Source organism: Aphelocoma coerulescens, chromosome 5, assembly GCF_041296385.1.
Source record: "Aphelocoma coerulescens isolate FSJ_1873_10779 chromosome 5, UR_Acoe_1.0, whole genome shotgun sequence".
NCBI lineage: Eukaryota > Metazoa > Chordata > Aves > Passeriformes > Corvidae > Aphelocoma > Aphelocoma coerulescens.
The window spans coordinates 27,141,049-27,167,984 of NC_091019.1; the positions used below are offsets into that span (position 1 = coordinate 27,141,049).

Genomic DNA, 26,936 nt, shown 5'->3' on the forward strand with positions numbered 1-26,936 from the left:
AAGAAACAACAGCAATCTTAGCCAAGACAAGAAAGAAAATACTTCAATCTTAAGCTAGAGAAGAGAATTTGCTGCAAACCTTTAGAGGGGAAAAAGCAGGTGATACAAAAGTGCATATAGAAGGTGGATTTTTATTAATTACAGTATCACTGACAAGCTTTTAAAATTTGTTGTATTACTGAATAAATATGTTGGTCTGTAAAGACAGTAATTTGGAAAATCTTGTTATTGATAAAGCTGATTGAGCAATCCAACCTACTAATTGACATTCCTACCCTGAAAAGCACTCAATACATTGTTCCATCCTATTTAAAGGATAAGAGTGTGCTTCTAAAAGTTTCCACAGACTCGCTTAAGGTTTTGAAGAAAATGAGATTGGCCAGAAATAACTAGGAAATCTTTCAGCATATATAGCAAACTATATTCAAGTATACCAAAATTACCGAATATCAAAGAAGATTGCGAAAAAAGCATTTCAGATTTCAGCTTTCAACTCTATGTGATACACTGTTTGAATAGCAATGAAGTTGCAAGACTTGCTGCGAATCAAAATCAGAAACAAAAGAAATGTATTTCATTAAGGAAAAACAAAAAATTTGATTGTTCAAAATTACCTACTAGGTCGAGTGTAGTCTTTAAAAAAGAATTACAAATCAAATCTCAAATATGGTCATGGCTATTTCAATAATGTTTAGTTTGTTAATTGCTTACATACAATTATCATCTGCATAATCAAGCACACAGGTATGTGTACAATTCCAAAAAACTTCATGGCAACTCTCTAGATTTTATTACCTATATTATTGTCCTGAACAATAATCAAGGAAAAGCTCCCTATTAGGCTTCACTCATTTTTAAAAGTATAAGATAGCAGATGCAGTAAAAGGAAAACTTACAGCAACTGTTTGCTTTAGTCCTGGACAAAACCAGTGCAGAGTAACTCTTTAGTAACCCTGAAGGAGTAAACAACTCTCTGCAACAGCCTTACAGGCAAGAGACAGCATTCTTACCCTACTGATAACTGCTTTTTCACAGTGTTTGTGACAAAGATTCCTAACAGGCAGTGAGCTTGCCCAATTTTCAACATGCATAGTTTAAAAAACTGTTATCCTTTTTTGGACAGCAGGTTATTGTTTTATTTTAAAAGAAAATAAATCAGAAATATGCCACAATCAAAATCAATGATACAGGAGATAACCAAAGCTCAGTCAGATCAATAGACAAGCAGATACATTAGAAAACAATAAATCACATTGCTGATTCATATGATTTTTCAACTGAAGATAATGAAACCAAGTTAAAAATACAGAATTAACTTTTAATCTACACTTCAGTTTTCTCTTATTTGTAATATATTTGAGTTTTTCTTCACAGATGTATTTTGTTAAGTAATAAATGGGCCATAAAAGGTAATAATCCATACTAATGTTCATGTATTTTTCTTATGTTGGTAGTTTAAATCACAGCATCATCATGTCAGTTAGGTCCAATTCCCTACTCAGTGGTGGCACAATTTTGACATTTAATCACAGAATTATTTAGGTTGGAAGATACCTCTAGAGTTGTTATACATAACTTATATGTCAGCAATACTTCAAGTTACTTCTTCTGATGCAATTTATTTCACTTTTACAGTTGCCAAAATTTGTCACTATAATTCTATTTATAGCTTAACTTTCGTATGATTCCAGGTGCTGTTTTTCAGTTTGGAATAAACTAAGTAATTGTCTTCCACAGTTCTGCAACTTAGTCCAGTTTTGGATTTTACTTCACTGAGTAACTAAAGATTGAGCGTTTTTGCAAAAGTCATAAAGTACTGCAATATTGAAAACACTCATTCTTATCATAAGAACGTGCTCTGGAGGAAGGTGCTGGACTGAAATTGATTTTTATTCAGATGACCCATGCCATTTGTATCTAGTTCTTATTTATTACCAGGTTTTGGATATGTTCATCACTAATACCTCAGCAACACAGTTTCAATTTCTGGGAGACCCACTGATTACTTTTTAAATACTGAAATTAGCTCTGTGAGTTATAAAAAACATAACTTTGCTTCACTGCAGTATCCCAATGTGCCTTAATGACCTTATAGCCATCAGGACTCATATAACTTTTGTGACTTGGCATAACCTTACTGTCTGCCTACTTTTCAATTTACTCTAATTTAAAGCCCTTGTAAAAACTTTTGCTATTTGTATCTTTCTTATCAACTTATTTTTCTTGGAAGCCTAAGAATGTTGGTTTGACTCAAAAAGACCTTTGGAATTTTGTCATTTTAGCTAAGCTTACTTCCTGCCATCTGAACATTGGCTCATACCTGCACTCGGATGGCCATTTTCATTGGATGTTCATTAATTTCTTACCTGAAAGGAGGCTGACATTTACCATGCAATCACTACTACTAGTTAATGTTAACTGAAAAACTGTTTGCTATTCATTCTCCTATTATTTCAAAATTCACCAGCTAATTTCAAAGTATTTTTTCAAGAAGCCCTTAAAAGGTATGCCAAAGAACACCATGCTAAGGACATTCCTGTCTTGTAACTGAGAATTTCAATTTCATTCCAGTTTGTCTTGCTAGAAACACAACTGAATAAACTGATGTAAAAATGGAATAGCTTCCCTGCTTTTCTGTTTCTGTAATATACTTAATTAAGCTGATATCAACTCCCATAGACCAACCACAGATCTACTTAACCAAGCTCTACAGCCTGAAAGACTGACCGCCAATTTGGAACCTTACCCAGGTGAACAACTCTAATTTCAACTGCACAAGATATGTCAGAGAGATGGGAAAGCTGTTTGATTAGCACAGGATATGGTGAGAGGACTGTGCTGAATTCTCTCAAGGCTCCTCATTGTCCTGCTGGTTCCTGTTACATATTGCAAAGGACAGCAGGTTCAGGGTTCATCAGTGACACCTCAGTGCTTTTCTTTGCAAATCAGATACAGTAAAAAATGAAAACTACGCAAAGTTATGGCATGTTATGCACTTTATCAATTGTCAACTAGTTCAGAAGAAAGTAAAAGTATGCTTTTATCTGTTTTGTGATGCAGACTACACCTCGTACAACTATCTTCTGGGCATTTGCATACTTAAACAAAGTTACCTTGTAAGAGATTTATGCCATAGTTGAATTATAAAATGGAATTGCCATCAGAAAAAAATTGTATTTTTCTTTTAAAATAGTCAACGTAAACCACAATTCATATATCTAAATGTTGGGTTTTTTCCCTAAGCTTTTCCTTTGTACAATTTTAATACAGAATTTTTGAACTTGGTTTCTGATTTTCTCACTAGTGTTCCACTTACTAATTTTGTAATCATCCTTTATGTAACCAAGCCTTTAAAGGCAGGCAGGTGTTGAATAAATTTGGTGCGATTCTGTTTTAAAGAAACTGAAAACACAGTCCTTTTTTTCCAGGTTTCACATGCCATATGGATAGTGTTGTCCCAGTTGTCATCCCAAGGGGCTGAATCTCAATACCTTCAGGAGTAAATACATCAAAATGTTTTCAAACATGCCAACAGTACCTTTCATTACTCTTCTCAATCCAGCACTTCCAGGGCTTTTTTCCTGCATTCTTTCCTTTCCTCTTCTGCACAACTCTTGCAACTACCCTCACTTGCTCTCATGTCTCTTACCTCTCTGGGTACTGTTTGCATGTTGAAAAGTTGCATCTGTGATCAGTCATTGCCTCTCACTTCCTCACAGGCCTCAATGTTGACTTCAGTGGCTCTGTACACACACAGAGTCTATCTATTTTAAGGACCTTTGAGAGGCCTTAACAAGACCTATTTATTTTAGTCAGATTTGGCCAAAATTCATCCAATATTCAGAACTTAAACTAAGTTAGGCTTAAAAAGAACAAGAGCAGATAGAAAGGTAAAGCACAACGACAAAACTTTTGCTCTCACAAGAAACTTGTCTAAAATAAATCTGTGAAGATATTATTTTATCATCTCCCTCCTAAAAAGAAAAACTTTAATGGTACTCTTCTTTCTCCTCCTGCAAAAACTCTAACTTCCAGAGCTACTGAACTACCAACATGTCTTTGTAAGACAAGTATTTATTTGCAATAGTATTTATTTTCCCATGTTATTGCAGTTCTTTGATAATCCTCCCCATCATCAAAACCATAGTGTAAAGATGAACACTTACTGTCCTAAAAAGTGATGAGATTCCAGTGAATGTTTTCCCTTTTGACCTGACGGAGGCCTGAACAGAGTGTAAACAATTTCTGCATTTGCAATAGCTCTGCCTCTAACAAAACTAAAGCAGTAGCACCTACTGGTGCCTTTAGAGCCTCCATTCCCTTTTCAGCAGCTCAGGTGAGCTGCATTATAAAGACCTATATTTCTGTTTCACTCTACTAAAAACTTCTCATCACTTCCTAGAAGCGTTTTGTGGCAATTGTCACATCACTTGGAGAGAACATTAAAAAGTAAAGATTTTTCCCTTCCTCAATTGTTTGGATAGCCAGTGTGTCAGCTGGAGAGTTTACAGATGAAGAGACTGCACAAATCAACTTCATAGCGTAGTCAGGAGAGCATCAAACTACGTAGAAATCAAGAAATGCACTAGCAATTTATTTTTCCTTTTATCTTCATATATTCAAACTGCTTTTGAACAATGCCCCATTTCATCTAAACAGCCAATATGAAAAGGGTACGTGTTAAAAAGGAGCTCCAATTCCCTAGCTGCCAGAAAATATCTCAAAATGTATTTGCAAAGGCAAATATACTTTCATAAATGCAAAGGGGTTTTGCCACGTTATCCTGGTCTAGTTATTCATGTAAACAGTAAACAGAACTGATGTTTTAAAAGTAAGGTCATATGTAAGTATAGTTGAAATAACTCAGGAAAACATAAAAAAGATCATTACATCTATATTGATAAAAAAAAATTTGGATTTGATTTCAAACAATTCCACTACAGCTTATTCTCTGTTTCAGTCTAATGTTAATTATTATATACTTATAAAAATAGTTCCAAATACTTGCTTTGAATATATGGTTATCTTTTCTGGAATAGAAGATAGCTTATTTTCATAATAATCCTTCAAGAGCTTCTGGGACTTATCTCTTGCATGCATATGCTGACTGGACATACCCTCAAGCCTGTAACAGGCATGTAAAAGCATGTTAAAAAGAAGACAACATGCAGACAGTATTTCATATCTCATGACCTAAAAGCTTCCAACAGGTCATGACAATGGAGCTTAATATTTGTAGCTGGCTGTCCAGGCATCTAGTGGAGAAGTGCTCCCAGTTTAGACAAGACATTTACTGTCTTTTCAAGGTAGTGGTTTATAACTCCCAATCTTGTATTGTTCTAATTTGAACACTTGGAAGACTCATCTTTCAATGAATTAGTAAAAGTACCTCCATATGCAAGTCCAGATGGAACACAGCTCTCAAGGTATGTGTAGACAAAAGGACATTTTAGTTAGCCATAAATAAAACAGGAAGGAATAAACCTTCTATGTTGTTTGAAATTCATAGCAGTAAGGCACATGTCACCTTAACAGTGCATCTGAAAGAAAAAAGGATGCATTCTACTTCATATGGTCTACTAACATGAAAGGAGAAAATCAAGAGTGTAAGCCTGTAATAATGGAAAAGGAAATTTTTCTGATCTTCAGTAATAGGGGAAAATGTAATGGAAGTATTAAGAAAAAAGCAAGATAAATCACACAGAAATATAGATGTTTTCTCCATAACTATTACAGTAATAAATTATTATTAATTTGCACAGTATTGGAAACTTAAAACCACTACTTTAGCTAAGGGTACTTGCAAAAAAAAAAAAAAAAAACAGTTTTGTTGAGGTTTGTCACAGGATTTATATAATACCAGATAAAGGAAAACACTTTCTAAAGATTTCTCTACAAAACATTAGCACAATGGCATGCATGGACATGCAATGCCAAAAATATGGTATTATAGTAAATATTTTTTCTTTGAATATAAAATATTTATTGTTTCATATGAAATGCTAAATTAAATTAAATGCTAAATTAAAATTAATGTGTGTCTTCAAATGTGGGTAGGAGATCAGTGCAATAAAAAGGCAGCTTTTCAAAATTCTTATCTGTTCACAACACCAGAAATAAATCAGTGGGCTGAAGGCCTAAAGATTGAGAAACAAAAATATAAAATGCAAGCAATTATTTCTGCCTTAAAAGTCTTAGTATAACTTCCAGTTATTTCACAAGATGGAAAAACTGTATTCAGAGCCATTTGCCTACAAGCAGCTTTTCACTATGGCATTCTAAATCTAGACAAGAAACATATCCTGAGAATTAGATGACATTTTAAGGTTCTTTTTTAATTCATTACTCAAATGCAAAAAGACAAAAACCCTTGGTGAAGTTACACTGAAACAAACCAATCGCCCAGCCTTGTGCTACTGTAAAGAATTAAGAGTGCCTGCATTAAGAGAAAGAATGGCTGCTGTAACAATTGATACATTCCCAAGAATCAGAGCCATAACCCATAGTGCTGGCAGCGCTCCAGGATGTCTCCCACCTGGATATTGTGGTAGTCCTTTTCAAGACGTAGGAAGGGTTTGGATGACTTGAATTCAACTCCACAGCTGCCAGTTCAGATTACCCTTGCTTAAAGATCACTTAAAAATAGGTAACTATTTTTTATAACTATTACTTAACCAGAACATTTTAATGACCCAGTGTAATACATTAGAATGTTACTCAAAACTTGAATGCAGGTTATAATTCCCCAAAACCCTAAGAAAGCTTCAGTTTGGATTGAAATTTATGCAGCCAAACAAAGAATTCAGATTAACATTTGAAACTTTGCAGTTTGTTTGAGACCTAACATACTTAGTTTACCTCCTGTCATCTCTTCATGTTCAAAAAAACCCTGATTTTTCTCATTTGGGTACAAAACACACTAGTATTTTTCCTTACTGCGTATGCTGCAGTATAACCTTTCAATAAAGAATGGCTACCTTAAATCAAATAAACTCTAATATTAAGCCTATCTGTAGCCTTTTTTTGCTTATTAAACAATTCTTAAAAGGGTGACAGTTAAGCTTAACTTCTTTTCAGTTTTTAATAGAAACTTGGTTTACCAATCTGTCATTTATCATCCATGACTTAATGCTCATAAGGAAAGTTTGTAATTAACCACAACCTACTAGTACTAGTTTTGCTACTACATTGTGGGGGGGCGGCATCAATCTGTTAGGAAAAAGGGAAAGTCATGCTTCAAAGTGTAGTATTTTGTACGAACAGCATAAGATCTGTGATCAAATATGTGATTGATTATTCCTACCACTGCACAGAACAAAGCCAAGAATCCTTTTCCCCACCTCCACGCACTCCTTGGATTTCTAAGTCTTTAGCTTCAGCTTTCCCTGATCAAGAAACATAGGGAAAGAAGCCCCTGCTATTTGGAAAGTAACTATTTCAGTGGGCACACTTAGGTTACCTTCCTTCAATTCAACATAGTTAAACAATTCTCATGGAACAAAGTGTGTGCTAATCTGCCTATGGTCCTGCCCATGCAAGGAACTATTATCAAGCAGTCAATTGCATTTTATACAGACATCAAATCTTAACCTAAATTAGCAATGACTTAAGGAGAACTCACTGTATACAATCCCCATGTTTTCACTTCCTGAACATTTTTTGATAGATAACAAATATAAACATTGACCTTTAAAGAAATACAGACATTCTAACTTCTGCTACCAGACAATGGCTGTATTTAAATGCAAGTATTTTCCATTTATCTCTCATCCTGTTAAAAAATGCCACTGACATGGCAAACAACTTCCAAGAGCACCATTCTTTTATCAAGAATAGATTTAATGTAATTCCTCATATAATTAAATGAGAATCAGTGGTACATTTAGCCTATGCAAATGGCTTCATTAGGATCAACTTGGTTTGACTGATTATAGCGTGAAAGAACAGAGATGTACTTTATGATGACCCCCTTAAAATACAAATTAATTTAGTTTAGTATTGCAGATTTGGGACTGCACAAGTGAACTTTGTGACAGAAGTTGTAAGACGATATTGAAAGTACCACTACAAAACAAATGAAAAAAATCCCATACCCACTCAAGGAGCAAAGGCAAACATTCTTCTGGGTTAAAAAAAACCCAAAAGAAATAAAGCTAGTTACAAGAAAAGACTGCATCTCCTGTTATTCCAATTTCAGATAATGCAATTTTTTTGCTTTTCTGCTTCAGGACCAGTTGCCAAAATAGGAGTCAACAGCAGCAGTGAGTTGCTGTTAAAAAGCAGACCTCACTTCCAGTCAGAATTGTCCAGCCACATCTTTGTCTAAAAGTAGAAATACTTCCCATATAGACATACATATAAAATGTGGCAGGACCAGCATTTAAAACTTGCTTTATTTTAGAATTGAATTATGGTTTTTAATCTCCTACTGTAAAGCAGATTTTTATGTCCTTGAATCAGTGTAGGCCCTTCATATTTATCAATATCCATTTTGAAGGCCTGATAGCAGAAGCAGACAGTGTCCTGCAGCCTGTCTTTGCTCTGCAAGGTGAAAATAACTTCTTGCTATTATTCAATAACCCTCCACTTAGACATGAATAAGGAACATTTTGCTCTCTTAGGCTACTGAGCTGCTCTGAAAACTCAGACCTACCTCATTAGAATTCCAAGGTCCTTTTAAGAGTTACCACTTCCTAAATATATTTATGTGTTTACACAGACAAATGTCTTTACATAGAGTATCTGACAAGGCACCTTGAGGACAAAAACTCTACACAGTATCAGTAGCTTGATTTCAAGATTAACACAACTGAAAAAAATGGAAAATACAGAGGTTGCTGCTACACTGTTCTCTCAAATCACCATTCTCCAGCTTGCTTCACAGAAATGGAACTTGTTTGAATTAAAATGTAAATAATGAAAGTCACTGTATAAAAACAAAATTAAGAATTAGAAGTAGAAATTAATCCATTTTTTCTGCAAGATTTTATAAATAAGTTTGAAACATAATTCATGCGACTGTACACAAGTTAAAGGGTTTTTTAGCCCCAAACTAAATATTCAGCTGATTTACATAAAAAAAACTATTGTCACGGAATATCTAGTTCATGGAGTGAAACTTTTTAATTTATTGCAATTAATTCTGTGAAACTTTTCATGGTTTGATTTTGCAATTTTTATTTAGTCCTTTTGATTACTGTTGCCAGATAGGCTTTAATAAATTAAACATTCATTTTGTGTACCCACAGTATCCTCGTTCTTGAATTATACATATAAACATATTAGTTAATTCATATTTTAAGATTGTAGTTCAATTAATACTTAAAAGCTGGCACTACCAACAAATGAAGAGCTCTGCCATTTTCTCCCCTCTGGGTATCCCTTCCTCAAAGCATTAATTCATCAAACCATAGTTAGAGGCAGCAAAATCAATATTCAAGGATAACTGCAGGAAACATCATTTCAGGTTTCCTTCTTCAAGTTATCTTTCATCTTCCTGGTTTTTAGGCCTTATGGGAAGGAGCACATACTGTTATTTAAAGCATGTAGATGTCTTCTTTACCACCACATCCCTTCATTCTCCAACATGAAATGCAGATAGGACTTCTTACAGTACATTAATCTGTCCTCCCCATTAATCTGTTTCCTTTTCTATTTATTCTATGATTTTTTGTCTTGTTATTTTATAGTCCTCTTTCAATTTATTATAGGGGAATGCCACCATAACATCATAAATCAGCAAGTAAAAAATTATAAGAAGAGACTCCATGTTAACATGCAGCAATGATAACAGAACATTATGACCTGGCTAACTAATTAATTTAAAGAAAATTCATCAAAAATTTCATGATAAATAAGTCTTCATGAGTTCTCTCTATATTGGCTCTTACTGCTAGGAAATCATCCATGCTTCTTATAAAAATTCCTACCTAAATTGTTCATAAACAGTTTGACCATAGATATCAAAGGAAATACTGAACTACAAGAAAGATGCAATTACAGGCAAGATATAATTTTAGAACTAAAAAGAGCATCTCTTAAGATTTTTTCTCTGGAATGACAGTATGAGTGAAAAAAAGGACAAAGAAACCTTATGCCACAGTGTAAAATAACTGCTGTATTTACACAAATCTGCAATAGAATTCTCAATGATTTTAATATGTTTAAGCCAGAAAAGCTGAACTTGATTACAGAACTACCATGTCAAACACAAAGAACAAGTGCAAGACATGACGTGGGCTGAGATGCCCCCTAGTTCTTCACAGATGGTAACACGTCTTACTAATCTTCTGCTATCAGACAAATATCAGCTTGTCCATTAAAATTCACTCTAGTTCTCAAATTCAAAAAAACCCCTTAGCTTTTATACCTAGTTAGGAGAGGACTGGACAAAGAAAATTCCAAAACTGTATGTATTCTCAGCTTATATAAGTCTCTTAATTTTTTGTAGAAGGTTTTACTATCTAAATTGTCTCACTGAAGATAAAGTTCAGAAAATTCAAAATTTTGTGCTGCTAATAAAACTAAAAGGTGTCAAGCAGAGGCAATTTAATTAAAAAGAAGAAAGATGTATGTACAAATTTAAACAATTTTGTCATGAAGTACACTTTACTAACTTATCCTCTATGCAGGTCTGCAAATTACATGAAAGCATGTCTTAAATGATATACTTTTCTGACTTGTTGGCCTACTTCTATAATTTACATTGAACACTTGCTATAATTATTCACTTGTATGAATATTTTTGAAACATAATTTTTAAAAATAATGAAAAATCCCTACAGTACATAGGAGAAATGTTTTATTTATGAAAAATGAAAATTGATAAATATCAATGCGTTTTAATACATTTATTTTGAAAATCTAGAAAATCCCATGCAGATTTCAGAATTTGTAGAGAAAAAAATAATTAAAGGTGTGGTTCTGCAAACAAACTGCTCTAACCAGAGTTAAGTATTTCAGACTTAATTGTCCTTGTAGAAACAGGGGATAAATAAATAGATACACAAGTAAATAAAAATCTATATAAATTTAGGGAGACATAAAAAGCACACAGAAATCTTCAGCAAGATACAATGTCTTTAAAATTTACCAGCAATTAAGCATCCAGTGAAGATTCCTACTGAAGCCACACTGAGGCTGGTAAAGAGATCAACTGTCAGTATCATTCATCCTCACAGGCCAAGCCATTGCACAGGATCAGATTTTAACACAGTTTACAGCATATGTGGCTGGCCAACAGGCTAACTACAGAAAGATTGTCTTTCATAGCTCAATGTCTGCTAGCTCTAGAATACCAAAGCTCAAATTAGTGGCATCTATTATTTAAAACATAATTGATCGCATCATGGTATTTTATGTGCTCAGCCTTCAAACTATTCATCCTGATGTAGAAACTAATAGAAAAGAAGAAAAAAAAAAAGGGAAAAAAAAAGAAGAACCCAAACTGTAGGGAGCTAAAATGAAGCATTATTTGTACTTTCACCAGCAAGAGCCTGTATTGCAGGAAATCATCATCTATTTAAACAGGTTTTCATGGAAGTATCTATTCTTTTGAAGCCATGTGTGCATGAGTGCTCCAGAACACTGTTTTCCAGATAACTGTGCTAAAAAGTTGCTCACAAAACTGTCTGCATCTAAATTCTGGAGTCATGTAGAGGAGCCTGCTGAGAACCATGTCCAGATGGTCGTTTCACTTACTAACTTTGCCAAACATGAATAAAACTTCATCTGGAGTTCTCAATATCCATTTTCCATTTATAGTTGTTTTTGTAAAACATCCAGCCATTTCTAAGAAACATTTTTTGCAAAAAAAAAATCTCATTCACAAACCCCACAGGAATTCTCGAAGCTAAGTTTTGTAGCATCTTGAAACTTTGAAGAACAGATGCTATTTCCATGTGCAAATGCTGTTTCAATGTGTAAACACACAAGGTTACATGCAATCTGTAGACTGGATTTTGTAAACCTGATTAAGTTAATTTCAGACCTGCTAAACTTTTTAGTAGTTACTTTAAGATTCCATATGCACTGGATATGCAGTGTCCTAGTGAAAAGACTGAAGATGTTGATACGTTTTGACTATCAATCACATGGAGAAAGATGTCATTTAAAACAAATGCTGTTTACTTTGACAAAAACAAAGCTATCTGATCCTCCAAACCATCTACTTACTCTAGGCAAATTGTTCAGCATATATAAGAATGGACCAACTTGCTGACGTACAAATAAAATTCATATTTAACATTGCCATTGTTTTTACAACATGAATTTTGTATCTGTTAAGCTTGCATGAGGAATTTTATCAACCAGTTTTTTATTTTATTGGGGTGTGAATGACTATTGGATACCATTGCTTTTATATTTCTATTGCTTAATATTGGAAACATCCCTGCTTTTTAAAAAAGTTTATTAACAACAGCCTCTATTTAATACTCTCTCCCCATGAAAATTAGATTAATATCTGGCAGAGAACACAGTAGCAGCCTGTTGAAAAATTATTATTTAAATCTTAAATACAAAACGTTCGTATTAAAAAACTCTGCCAATGCAGAGCTATCTTATCAAGGAATTTTATTTTCAATACAATGGGCAAATAAGATATAAAAGATGCTCACATACACAACTGCAGTCATAGTTACCATGCTCCACACAACATGAAAGAGACGACAAAATAATTCTACATGAACGAAGCTGCAAAAATCCAAGGAGAAATGATGGGAGTGGTTCGGCCTTACCTGACCAGTGGCCAGTGGTGGAGCCTGCTCTGTCGGTGCAGGTCTCGCTGACGGGCCGGAACACGGTCTCCCAGCCGCCGGTGGCGTAGCGCCAGTTCTGCGACTCCAGGATGAGCGTGCGCTGGGTGCCGTACGCGATCATGAAGCAATAGACCACGTGGTGCAGCTGGCAGCCATAGCCACAACCTTTGTTGATGTTACACACAAGTTTCTTAGCTTTGCTGCAATCCTTCGGGTTCTGTAAGGATGGATGAAAAAGTGAAGCTGAAGAGAAGATACACCAAAGGCGTATGTTTCTCTGAAAAACTGGCAAATGTCATAAATCACAGAAGCCATCCTGCTATAATACATCTCCTATTAAAATGGATGAGTAAGCTTCAGCTCCATGAAAATTTTATGTGAATTCTTCACTGTGAACATGAACAGTTATTGAACAACTTCACTATCCTAATGTAAAATAGAATACATTCAAGACTTTAAATTACTTTCTCATTTGTAAATCTGTCAGAATAAGCCAACATTTGGACTCCGAGTTCACATTTCATCAGCATTTCATCAACATGATTCTCAGTGTTGGAATGCTTTTTCCTTTGGCATTTTTTCAAGTTTGTTAGTTCTGTTTCAATAAGCATGCATGTCATCCAATAAAAGAAAATTTCCACCTGTCTACATGGTACAGAATAAAACAAATGCTTATTAAGGGACTGCCTCCCAGGCTAGCTGACCACACAGTAAATACAGAATGTAAAACACATACCTGAGCAGGCTGATAAAGGACAGAATTTTAATCTGCATACACTCTCCATAAAATAATGTATTTCACTTCCACAAACCAAGAAACCACAAGACAGGAGGCAAATGCCTACATTATATGAATGCTATGTTTGAAAGTACAAACTAATAAATATTCTCAGGTATGTGGACAACACAACAACACAATCAAGAGAAGATTTCTTTACATAAAATATAGTAATTTTTTGTACACATTCATACTTGCATGGCTGTAGACATACTTCTAAATTCCAGAAAGGTCTTCCATAAAATCTCTATGATGAAAGTTTCAAGTAAGTTGTGAGAATACTGATATTTGAGCATCAATATAAATTCTGTTTCTTTCACATCTAAACAACTTTAAATAAAATTTCTGTAAATTTGCAACAATCAAATGAAATCTTTTAAAAAACAGTGATCCCTGTCTGGAGAACTGAGATCCCTCCTTCAAGTGATTTTAAAGATAATCTGAATATTCTGAGTCCTAAAATACTTTAACAGAAAAATAATTTGTGCATTCACTTGTGCACAGGAGGGGATGACAATTCAGACTGTGGGGCAGGGGGGAAAATAATAAAACATCCAAAACAAGAACAAACCCAAAACTCTACAACATGTGCTACAACTACAGCATTTTATTTTTTTCATTTTAAATACACCTGATTTAAAGCCTAACTAGGTATGAAAATAATAAATTAAATAAAATTTCCATTCCCAATTTTTGTTCCTCAGACCAGTACTTTTGTCATCACAAATCTAATGGATAACTTGAGACTAAACCTAACAGGTATCTTTGAAACTACAACAAATGTATTTCCCACAGTCTTTCAGAAGAGAAAGAGGGCCTTTCTAGTACTCTGTACAAGTCCACACAGAAAGAACTCCATGAAAAAATACCTCCTCGTATCATTATTATCAGCAGCATTATATTTTTATTATTACAACTGTCATTAGTATTACCACACTTTGCTTGGTTTCAGTTATTAAACTGCTCTTATCTCAACCCACGATGGGGTTTCTTTGTGGGGTTTTTTTGTTTGTTTGGAGGTTTTTTCCCATTGATTCTCCTCCCTGTTGCACCAGGGAAGAGGAGGAGTGAGTGTTTGGGGGGGTACTCTGTTGCCAGCCTGGGTAAAGCCACAACACTATTTTTTTTGAAAGGGATAATCTCTGTGAATTTTTAGGAAATGCCCATAGATAATATAATGCTTTCTACATTTGCCATTACCTCCAAATCCCTGTGTCCTCTAAAACGAAAGCACTTAATCGATGGCATATTTGAAGTATTGTCAAGGTGTGCCCTTCTAACTTTCTTTCATGCAAATGCAAGCTTCATACAATAGCTTATGAACAATATTATGGAAATCAAGTAGTAATCACACAATGAAATCTAATTTGATAGTGTGACTGCTTACCCATGTTAATATAATGCACTTACTTGGGTTTTAACATTATTTGAAGACTTAACTAAAAACTATATATCTTAGTATTAGTTTGTGACTTAAAAAGGAAGCTAGTTAACTAATTTCTTTATGATTGTGGTTTTTTTCAAATTGCTATATTCAAGTAGCAAAAAGACAAAACAGTACTTGAGCTTCAATTATATACTGAGAATTTAAAAAGAAAAAGTGAAGTAGAGATACTTGGATATATTGCAGTTTCAACTGATGTTTCTGGAAAAAGGTGGACATATTAACCATTGATAAGGAAGAAAAGTTACATTTCAAGCATCAGAATAGCTTGGGTGTTCATAACCAAAACTGCCAACCAAAGGAACCAGTAAAAGTATTGAGCTGATAAAAAAACCAGTCAATTTCAAAATCAATGAAGACTGACAGAAGAGTTTTCCTCCTGGCACAAAGTCACAGAAAAGGATTGTAAATCCCTGATTTGAATGAGCAGTACACTCTGTTCTCAACCCTAACAACACTGCTCATCACACACTCCTATCTCCAATTTAATGATCTGCATAATCAAGAGAGGAATAGAAGGGACGTCCAGGAATCTCAAGCCCTGTAACGTAACAGCCATACAACTGCATTAAAAACAAATACCAAAAAAATACAAAATCCCAAACAAACAAAAAACCGACAGCTGACCAACCACACAAAACGTACTTCAACATGAAGATTAGATTATCAAGCCATGACAAAGTTTACACCTTTTATCTTTCTCAGAATTACTTCTATGAACAATGCAACTGAAAACAGTAACAAATTTTCAGAATCGTAAAATGGTTACAATTATACATTTCTATGGAAGAGAATGCCTTCTAAAATAAAAGACAACTTTTGCAACTGGCAAGATGGATTTAATGGTCTTTCATCACAAAGAACATGGGTATACATTGTTGCTCTCACAAAATTCAGGGTTTCCACTGTATTCTTCTTCCAGGGCTGTTGGTTGGCCTATTCACAGAAAGTAGACTCAGATGGGAATGATCTCCCAAGGGCTGCTTCAAAGCCCCTCCATCTTCCAGTGCTTCCAAGTGTGTAGCCAACCATCAAAACACATGACAAACTGGCAAAAGTAAACTCTGCTCCTTAAAATGCATTTTACTATAGGAGAAATGACTGTGTTGTTTCTGAATTTAAAACAGTTCAGAGAAATGTACTTAATCCAATGAATCACAACAGATTAGAGTGGAGTGGGAAAGCAGTCTGCTACAATTTACTAAGTAACCTCATAAACACAGTATGATGCTCATTAACAAAGTTGTTCTTTTTTTATATTTTCAATAAGTATTTTGTCCTTTGATGCTACACAGTCTGCTGGAGAAGACAGTCCCACCCAAAATCTTTGGAAAATTCCATTTTTTTAGAGAATGATGTCAAGGAAGGGTGTTTCTCATCCTAGTTATCGCAAATGTAATCCACACCATCTTCTACTCCCCTTCTTTTATGATGTCATTTGTAATCATTCCTTTTCATCTCAGCTCCCCTCAAGACTCTGGAAGGAGAAAAACTCCAAAGGCAAAAAAAAAACCAAACCCAACCAACCAAACCATCGGAAGTTCCTTCCAGCTGCTGGAAGGAAATGTTCTTTCTTCCCTAGTCAGAAATAGTAGGTATTCAATTTGAGAGACAGAGATCTCAAACCTTCCTCTAATATTAACTCCTCTGGTTTGCACCTACCCTGCTACAACACACAAGCTTCAGCTTGAGTAAAACATCCTAGCATGCAGATGGACTAAAGACACGGTGCTCCTCAATCCACAATGCAGAAATCCTAGAGAAAACCTCACACAGACATCAGCAGTTATCACACTTTCTTAAGTGGTTATTAAACTAAAAATATATCACATATTTGATTTGATTGAGTAAAGAATACAAGTTTAAACTTTTCAAGACTCACAGTTGTGAGGGGTGCACCCTTTGCATGTATACAAAGTGCCCAGAGCCTTTTTTACTGTTACTGTCATTTTAGCATGAGCACTTGTATTAAAAATACGTATCAGTAATTTTAATGTGAGGGAGAAGATTTAATACAGAAAATTCTAAGGGACACATTAAATCACCAAAATTACTGCCAAACCCAAAAAGCTCAGAAAAAAGTCTTGTGACCAACTTTCTTTTCTTTGCCTACATAAAAAGCCCCAACTAAATAGTATGAATATGGCAAACTATGACTAGTATAATTGATGTATTTTTGAGCAATTAGCAACCTTTCTCACCTAATTATATTTTTAACCTTCAAAGCTGAACAAAAAGTTTTGGATTTTTTTTTAAATCAGAGGCAAAAATACTCTGCTATTGCGAGACTGCATGCTGAATGAATCACAAACGTCCTAAAATAAACAGAACAAAAATAAGCACAAAAGAGAAGGGACAGAAAACTGCTGCCTTCATAATCATTTACTCACTTGATTATGGTACTACAGGTGCTCTTATCTGACATCTCTTGCACATTCTCTTCAACTGTTTGATAAAAATCATCTCTGAAAATAAAGCCTTTTCCTTAAATATAAGCTCTTAGCTTTTTAAATGTTGCTCTAACTACAGGGAACTAGTTACATGTAGCCTCATTAAATCAAATTTATGGTAATGTCATCCAAATGAAGTAGCAGTCATCACTATTCACAATCATTCAGCTAAATGACTTGCCAGAGAGATGTCCCAAAATAATGCAGCTTCACTGTTCAACATGTACCAGAAAAATGCTATACAGTACTTTCATACTTAACTGAAAAAAAAATTTACAAGTATTTCCCATATAATTCTTTTTGGCATTGACTTGAGGGGCAAGGGTCGTTGAATTTTTTATTTTATCTTATATTTTAATACAGTTTTATTATTAATAGAGGTGTATATATATATCTGTGTGATTTTGAACCATTTGACTGCTTTACAGTGGTGCATATTTGTTAAAGCAAATAACTTTGTGCTCTTTTTGAGGACTTGCACAGTTATATTACTAAATAAGACAACAAACGGATCGTGAAAGAGGAGGAAAAGGTAGAGAAAGGCTGTATTTATCAGCATGAAAAGCACTTACAGCACACTACTGTCAAACAGTGACATCCAAATGAAAAAATAAGGAACAGTTCTCAGAAAGGAGTCAAAGAAATACAATAAAGTGATGACTCCTGCACAATTCAGAGAGATATTTTTTCCTCAGAAGGGTGTCTTTTTTAATTTAACAAGCAACAAATACATAGCTTGGTCACAGAAGGGAAGGTTCCAACAGCTGAACTGTGAAATAATGAAAATCTGAGAAACAAATTCAGCTATTTACACAAGGGAAAAGATCACACATTAGGAGTGACCATTCAAAACAGCTGCATACATACCACAAAAAGTAAACCAAGTACAAATAAAACAGACTACATTAAATATCTTTTTGATCACTGCACAAATAGCTGCATGCATTCAGTCATGAAAAAAAGCCCCAACACCTTCAGATCAAGTTTTATTTAAATTTTATACACGCACACAAGCACATATATTAAAAAGGCCTTATACACTCAAAAATATGAGCATCTAGAGAAGTCACAAACATCTTTTGAAACAATCTAGGACTAGACAATACACTCTACAAGCCCTTCAGTTTTGCTTATTTAGAAATGGGCTGCTTGTTCAGAAGTGTGATACAACTACTTTTATATTTTTATTTTTAAAACTATGCAAATATATTTATGCATTTTGATATTCTAAAGAATAAAAAAAAAGTCAACCAGACAATTATCTTTTACAACAAAACAAAGAATTCAAACAGGGAAGTACAGTCCAGTAAAAACCACAAATCCAAAAAAAAAAAAACAAACCCCAAACCAAAGAAACAAATAAACCAAAATAACCAACAACAAAAATCCAAACCCCAAAGACTTCCTTAAAATATTACCTTCCATTTATATATATAATACTGTTTGAAACAAAGGTAATAATTTCCTTTCTACATCAGCCATTCATATACCAACATTCACTTTAAACTGTCATGTAATTATTCTATTGCAAGGTTTTAGCTAAGTGCTCTGTATGTAAGAAGAGAAAAATGTTTACTTTGCTTCAAAAGCTCTATCCTCTTACCTGTAAATAAGTTATTCTCCTCTGTACCAAATCTGTTAGGTCTTTGGCCTCTTTTTCTCGCCAATCTCCAGCTCCATCTGTTTGACTGAGGTAGTACAAGTCGGTCATTATTGACCTATAAACAACAGTGGGAAACAACAATCTTAAAAACTGGGAAACAACATTACTAAATTAGAGGATTGAATGACATCAAAGACAAATTAAAGAGACATTTCAATTGTAGCCTCAAAACCAGTTTCTTCATGCCACCTCATACTGCACAAGTCAAACAGCAGCCAAGACTGTGTTCTTCATCTAACAAATGTTCCAGACCAATTAGCAATTAAAAACTAAAAATTTTAAACAGACTCATGGCCATTCAAGCCAATACTACAAAACATGAAATTTGAGGAACTATCAAATAGTAAATTGAGATTATCTAATACACTAGAGATTCTCTTCTTAGAGCTATAACATTTCATTGGCCAAATAAGAGGATAAAGAACTCATCATCATGAAAAGAAAAATGTTATATGACATTTATTTGTTAAAATTTGCGGATTAGTCAAAATTACTACTTTGATTTTGTCCAAACAGTACCACCCTGGAAAATATATTTTTTAAATCTCTGTGGCTTTTGGGAAGAAATACAAAACTAGAGAAAACTATTCAAAGGGTTTATAAAAATGGTTATTCTAAAAGTAAAAGGTGGCCCAATTCAGAACCAGTCATTTCAAAGTTGGTTTCATAGCTTGAGAATATTTAATATTGCTAAACATTTCTCCATAACAGTACTAAAGTTCTAAGTTTGAACCACTTTTCTTAACACTTTCATCTGAACTTCAGATGTTGCAATTTATTGCCTGAAATTCTTGATAAACCACAAGTTTGATCTAGAAAGAGAAGCAACAGAATAAAGGCGGAGAAATTTGGGAGGCGACCAAAAAACAGTGTGAGGGTTGAGAAAAATACATTTCCTAGCAATATTTGAAGTGGTCTTGCCAAGCTGTTGGCAGCACTTGTTTGCACTGGAAGCACAAGCCTAGTTAGCCAAGGCTACCCCTTGTACCTAAGTGAGAGGAGCAGGCTGCATATCCCTACTAGGTAACCATTTCCAGTGACACAGTATTTAAGCAGTAAACATTCAGTTAAATCAAATTAGGGCAGACCTATCTTTATCAGCAGATTTACCAGACAAGCTTCTCTTGCTAATTTAATAACTGGATTTATGGATCTGTAGTTTTTATTCTCATACACTCATTCTGGTCTTCATTCCCATGCTTTTGTACAGGGCAGCAGAGACACTAACTATAATACCTACTATTGTTGTATTAAATATTTTACCCAAATTATTCAGCAGCAGTAATCCTCACCTTCTGTCAATCAACTGGAAGAACCTTATCTACATTCTAATCTCAAACTATATAAACTGGATTTTCTTTTACAAGGTAATTGAGCTTGAAACACCCTATTCCGGCTTTGCATAAAAATTAATTTAAAGCATCACCGGGTAACTAGTTTTAAATCAGTAACTCTTAAAGACACATAATACTCAAAGTAACATGGACACACAGTTTAAAGAGAATGAGAACAGAATTAATGATGGAGTAGTTCTAATACAATGGAATATATACAGATAACTGAACAGATAAAGAGCCTGTTCCTTTTAAGACAGTTTTCCACTTTATAGAGAGCATTTAGGCTAGCAGGCATACTAAAAAAAAAAAAAAAACAACATGTATTTTCTTGGGAGTTTAAATATATTTTTCTTCCCAATCAGGATGTTAACCATGTTGGGTGTTTAAAGAAAAAATATGAAGTTAAGGTTTAAACAGTAAAAAAGAAAAAAAATTCTTTATCATTAAAAGCAGCTGTGCAACCACCCAGCCACATTTTAAACCATTTTCAAATGCTCTTTCACGAGCCTTAAAAATTTCTGTTCTGTACTTGTGATGTAAGTTATCAGTGTACGCTCTCTATACTTTATAGAAATATAATTTCATTAAATATTGACAAAAATAACTGAAAATACGAAGTTTACCAATTAAAAAAAACAATTAAAATTTTTTTTCTCTGTCAGCTCTTAAGCAATTTTTCCTATTTCTACAGAAAAAAAAGTGTTGCCTAAATTTTATTTTTTATATTATTGGCCATGGTGACCATGACAAAGAAAAGGCAGTAGCTTAGATTTAATAATCAGCCTTATGGATGAAATACAATTACTTTGATAATTTTTGAGGTAAGAGAAATGGTGAGAGTGTCCTTACACAGCCTCAATGATTCACCACTTTAGGTAAAGGCAGCTTTGCTCAATAGAAGCCATAAAGAGTATCAAATGATTTGCAGGAAATGTTATGAATTCATGAAAGAGTTTTCAGACAGTATCTGCGATCTTCTTTAAAAAAAAAATATAAAACTCTGAAGCAAACCAGGAAGTGAAAAATTCACAGGTGTTATCACACAGAAATTACTATAAGATAGTGCTATTTTAAGACACAGAGAACTTCTTTCTTTGATTGTTACTGCTCAGAAATGTGCATTTTTAGCTTTACATCTGCTAGGGTTTTTCGAGTGTGACAGATCACTGGGATGGCTTATTAATACAGATTTAGAAGAGACACAAATACCAAAGACCAGGGTCATTCGCCATGCAGAGAGTTAAAAGCACAGGGAGCAGTGATCCATGAGCCCAAGATAGCTAAGTGCAGACAAAGGATGAGCCTGCACAGGACTATTAGAGGCTATTGAAGGTAGTAAAATGGCAGGAAACCTCAGACAGTGGCACTGCAGATATTTACTAAGTCAGACTTGGTCTTTTCAATGGGTTACTAACCAACAATATCAAGTTGCTGCTGTTGTTGCTTCATATCATAAGATAAATCACAGAGCTGCACTTAAAAGCGTTTTGCTCCTGGAAAGCAGAATGGAGGAAAAAATCTGGCTATGTATTTCACCTGTATTTGATTGCCAAAATACAGAGGGAAGGGTGGTCATTTTTAACTATTGGTCTAGACATTTATTCCAATCATATGACAAAATTACATTTAAACCTCCTAAGAATATTACATCAACAAATAAAAACTCAAAGAAAAATTTTTACTTCGAAGGAAAGAGTGTGAAAATCTGTCCAAAAACTATGCATCAAATATTGACCAGTTACCACAAAATCCCTGATGACAGCTATTCCCCGGGAGACGGAATGAAACCAACTCAGTAACAGCCACCTTGCAAACAACTTTTGTCAACACAGGGAACAGCCATGACAACTAGAGGATTAATCTGCTCTTTTTTAATAACTCAATATCTAATAATCTTTCCAGTGCTGAGATGAATTTACTCTCAACAGCCCTCTTCCCTATAGCAACTACAAGAATACAATTATGTAATTCTCAAGAAACTCTGTGCTGGGCAACGTTGTTTCTCAAACAGAATCGGCAGAGAAATACTTCACAAAAAACAGACGCAAGACCAGCACTTGTCTAGAGAAAATCCACACAGCTCCTATGGCATAGCCAACAAACAGTGATGAAGACATCTAACAAAAAGCACTATCATATTAGTAGTAAACAATCTGCTTAATATCAAGACTAACAAAGAACTCTAATACTACTGGTCCAGAACCACAGGAAGAAAGTTTATCATCTGTTAGAAAGCAAGTCTTAATCTGTGACACAGTAGGCTTTCCTCATAAACAAAACAAAATAAATATTAGCCTCTTTCCTTACATAGCTACCTCATCATTTGATCACTACCCACCTCTTTATTTGCTTTCCCGCATAAGGACGGCATGAAAAACTCCTTTAAGTACTTGTAATTAACATTAATCTTTCTAATCCAAACACTAGATTATAAAATATATTAAAATTTCTGAGATATCTTTATGTCTATCTATTTGTGTATATATATAAAAATAAGTAATACCAGGTACTCATGCAGTGTTCCATTTATAGAAAATATAACTTTTTAAGACAGCACTGTCAACAAAAGGGCATTTGGCAACATGTTTAATCCCTTTAAAAAAATTCAGCAAGTGCATGTGCACTTAAAAAACCCAAACCAAACCAACAAACAAAACAGGCAATAAGAAAAAAACAAACAACAACAACAAAAAAACCAAGCCAAACAAACCAAGTCAAACAAAGCAACCACCAAAAACCTGTGCTTCTCAGAGTGAATGAGAACATCTGATTTGCTCATTTCAAACTTATGCTATGTTCCTTTCAGGAGAAGTGACCAGATGGACAGTGGAGGGAAGATGAGACTGGTCCTTCCCTGGGGAGCTACTCTGCATTGTTAGGGAAAAGAACATCCCCGAGACAGCAGTGCATCCCATGCTAAAGGATGGGTACACAAGGAACTGGGAATTTTCCTAGAGTTCACACAATACTGAAAGATCAAAGTGAAATAATGGACAGCTTGACCTCAAAGGCGCAGGAAAAAGCTTCCTCAGGACTAGAGGCAGCCAAGAAGTGCATTCTGCAACACAAGATAATTGTATTGCTTGAAGGCAACATTGCAAATGCACCAGGAACACACACTGAATATGTACAAACATTTTTGTATCGGTTTTTTCTTACGCAATTCCTTTGAACTTCTACATTGTAAATAGATTGCCTAGATTTCAGTTTAATAAAACCTAGTTTCTGGCTATTTGATTTTAGTTTAAATGACTTGAGTCTTTTTTGAGGACCTCAACAGACAAGGAACGTCTACACAGATCTATTACTAAGACTAAACAGACTTCAGATTACTCTGGATTTAATAACCACTGTGGCAACTGAAAGAATACTTGTAGTCAATATAAAAATTATCAGAGGAAAAAAAAAGAGCAGTTGTGACTGCTTGCATCATGTACAAACTTCTTTCAGTACCACAGTGGGAGTCATAACTTCCAGAGGTCTATAGGGCAAAGTTTTCTAATCCAATGCAAAGGAGTTATGCATCTCTAGAATGGGTTTCACCTCATCCTGAAGTATTGAGAGATGTGAACATAAGGGTGTCAGAAATGAAGAAACTTGCAAATTGGACTTAATGAATTAATAATCATTGGTGTAGGAAGGAGAAGACTAAGGAGAAGGACTCGTCCTGGGAGACAGCAACATAAAAACCTTCTGGCATCAAACACACGCAACATTATTCAAGGTTTCACTGTGGTGACTGCCTCATCCTGGCTCCATAAACAGAGGAATCATATGCACACGAGTGATTCTGTTACCATGACAGATGTGAGAAAGTCTGGTATTAGACTACTCGCCCCAGTTTTCAGCAGATAGTTTAAAAGGTATATAAGGATCCATGAACTAAAGTTCACGAAGCCCAAACAGAAATAATTTCCATGGAGAATAAATATTTCTGAGTGGAGATAACTATCGAAACAAACTGTCCAGGGAAGTGGCAGCTTCTCTGTCAGTTCACTGTTCAACAGAAGATCTCAAGTCTTTTGGAAAATTCTGCTTCAGCCAAGCACTACTTTTATTTCAGTCAAATATATAAAAATGCACTTGGCAGAGAACTAATTGGATGAAATTTAATCATGTCTTTTATATAAATAATAATTCTCAATAATTAACTAGTCCCTTCTCACTTTCAACTCAATCTATGACAAAATGGATTTTGGAACTGTGGAATATTAAATTACAAAATTTAATGGACTGTACTATTTGCCCACATTAATAATCAAATTCATATTGCCTTTATGTTTTAAATAGTATTTACATTGTTTCTAAGGAATTGAAAATTCTTATGATTTTTTCCCTTTACTACAGTATTATTTTCAAAGGCTCTTGCTTTATTACTGATGTTCACACATGGAGATCACAGCTTTTTTTGAGACATTGATACATGTTTAAGGCAGTATATTTAGTTAATTCAACTATTTTTGTATAACTGTTTACTGATGAGACACAAACTGTTATTGCAATCCTGTTGGGAACAGAGTTAAAAATATAAAAATATGCTTAAAGATAGACTTCACTGAATTTTTAACAGCTCCTGGATTAATTTTTTTTCAGCATGAACAAAACTCATACAGAATATTTTAATATGATAAAAAAGGTACTCCAACAATAAGGAGGCCTGATGACTGACAACAGCTAAAAATATAATTGCCACACCTTTGAACAACATAATGACAGTTAAATTAAAGGTCAGAATCAACTAATACAAGTACCTTTCCTGATGACCCAAATCAGACAGAAATTCATCAATGCGTGTTTGCAGTTCACTTCCTTCTAGATTTTTCAACTTCTTCAGTTCACTCTGGAGGAAAAACCAAAGTTCCTTAGCCCCATTTTCAATCCTCCTCCTCAGTATCTCATGGTCTTTTCCAAGGCCTTCTACTAAAAAAAAAAAAAAACAAAAAAAAAGCATAAAAGCATCAGTAGTTGTAGTTGAATTACTTGTTAAGAAGCCAATACATTTGTGATAAGAAATACCAAAACACCAAAACTTGGTTTAGAAGTAGAAGAAAACTTATCTACCAACCATCTCCTGCCCGCTTCTTATAGTTTTCTATCTGTTCTTTGGCCTTTAGAAGTTGCTCCTCTAAAGCATGTACCTTTCCTGCAGCTGGTCCCTGATCAATGGGACCATCTGGTATCCTAGGACATAGAAAATAAAGAAATTGCGTGATTTATAAATATAATTATTTGATAAATTATTTGCATCAACAATTCAGGTCTCCTTTCATTTTTATTCCATACTGTTTTACTGATAAACCTTCATAATATTTCCTTAAAACCAGAAGAAATTAAACATATTGACATAAACAAGATTTTGAAAGCACAATTCCATAGGAGAAAAACAGTGCATAACACAGCTGCAATGTAGGATTCAGCCTGATCCTATAATGTGTTTTTTCAAGACTTCCACTCACCGACACGAACAATGCTTGTGAAAACAGTATCTGGGGCAGTTTAATTGTTGACCTGATCGGCACACAAACAAAGCCTATTCAACATACCTTCAAGAGATTCTATTTCTGACTCTTCTTACATTCACACACGAGGTACATTCTGCTCTTGAACCCTGGCCATATATTCTTAGAGAACCAGGGCTCCAGCTCTTGAACTCTAGTTAAGGCTTCCTACACATTCACCCGGGATGACTTCAATGTATTGTATGGACTCAGAACAAGATCCAACCACCTTAAATGTACCATTGTCACGATCTCTTATTCTAAACTGCACATCACCTAAAACAACACCAGCAACTGTAACATCAGTTTGTAAAATTTCTGATATGTGAGCACAGGAGAAGTATGGAAATACATGTCCTGAAATCTATGAGCCATAAGTCAGCCCTGAGGGCATTACTGAGGTTTGTTCACCATCTCAACTTGAATCCACGTATTAATAAACCAAAATTATTAAAGTTTAGAAACTAGATGCTAACTACTATTTGCCTCACAAATTTAAAGCAGATAAAATACAAACTCTTAATTTCAAGAGAAATTACACTCATTAAAAATTATTCCACATTTTATAAGCTTTTGTAAGATCAGACCCTAAAGAGAAAAAGAGCAAGCAGACGTGCAATGAGAAGTCTTGAGAACTGCAAAGAATACAGAATTCTTGCAGAACATAAAGATGATTCTTCCTTCATAAGGGAATATGAACATAAAAAGAAACAGATATTCTCTCCACACACAAACAGAGTTTCACAGCACCATACAAAGGAAGAGTCCTTGACAGGTGCCTCTAGCATAGGGAAAACAATGGTTTGAGGGAGCACCTTCCCTGTAAAAAAGGAATGACAGCATTCTAAATATCCTACTGAGATATTATTAACTTTAACGTCTCTCAGGTCTGGATAGCTAAATGCCAATAAAATTTCAGGGACTGATGAGAAGTTCATTTTCCCTGGAACAGTTGAAGAGAACAAACACCTAATGTAAGCATCAGAAAGGTGTAGCACATGAAGCATA

At 34.5% G+C, this 26,936-nt stretch overlaps 1 protein-coding gene across 3 annotated transcripts in view; it reads right to left on the minus strand.

Annotated features, from left to right (window-relative positions):
* The window catches only part of FUT8 (fucosyltransferase 8), a 103,162-nt gene that overhangs the window by 15,056 nt on the left and 61,170 nt on the right, over positions 1–26,936 (minus strand). For 2 of the 3 annotated variants that reach the window (XM_069017203.1, XM_069017202.1), the window contains 4 exons: positions 25,496–25,611; positions 25,182–25,350; positions 19,034–19,148; positions 12,738–12,975 (listed from right to left, as the gene is read on the minus strand). In XM_069017203.1, the coding sequence (XP_068873304.1) occupies positions 12,738–12,975; positions 19,034–19,148; positions 25,182–25,350; positions 25,496–25,611 (638 nt within the window). The remainder of the gene's footprint in view (positions 1–12,737; positions 12,976–19,033; positions 19,149–25,181; positions 25,351–25,495; positions 25,612–26,936) is intronic. The other variant, XM_069017204.1, reaches the window with a different exon arrangement.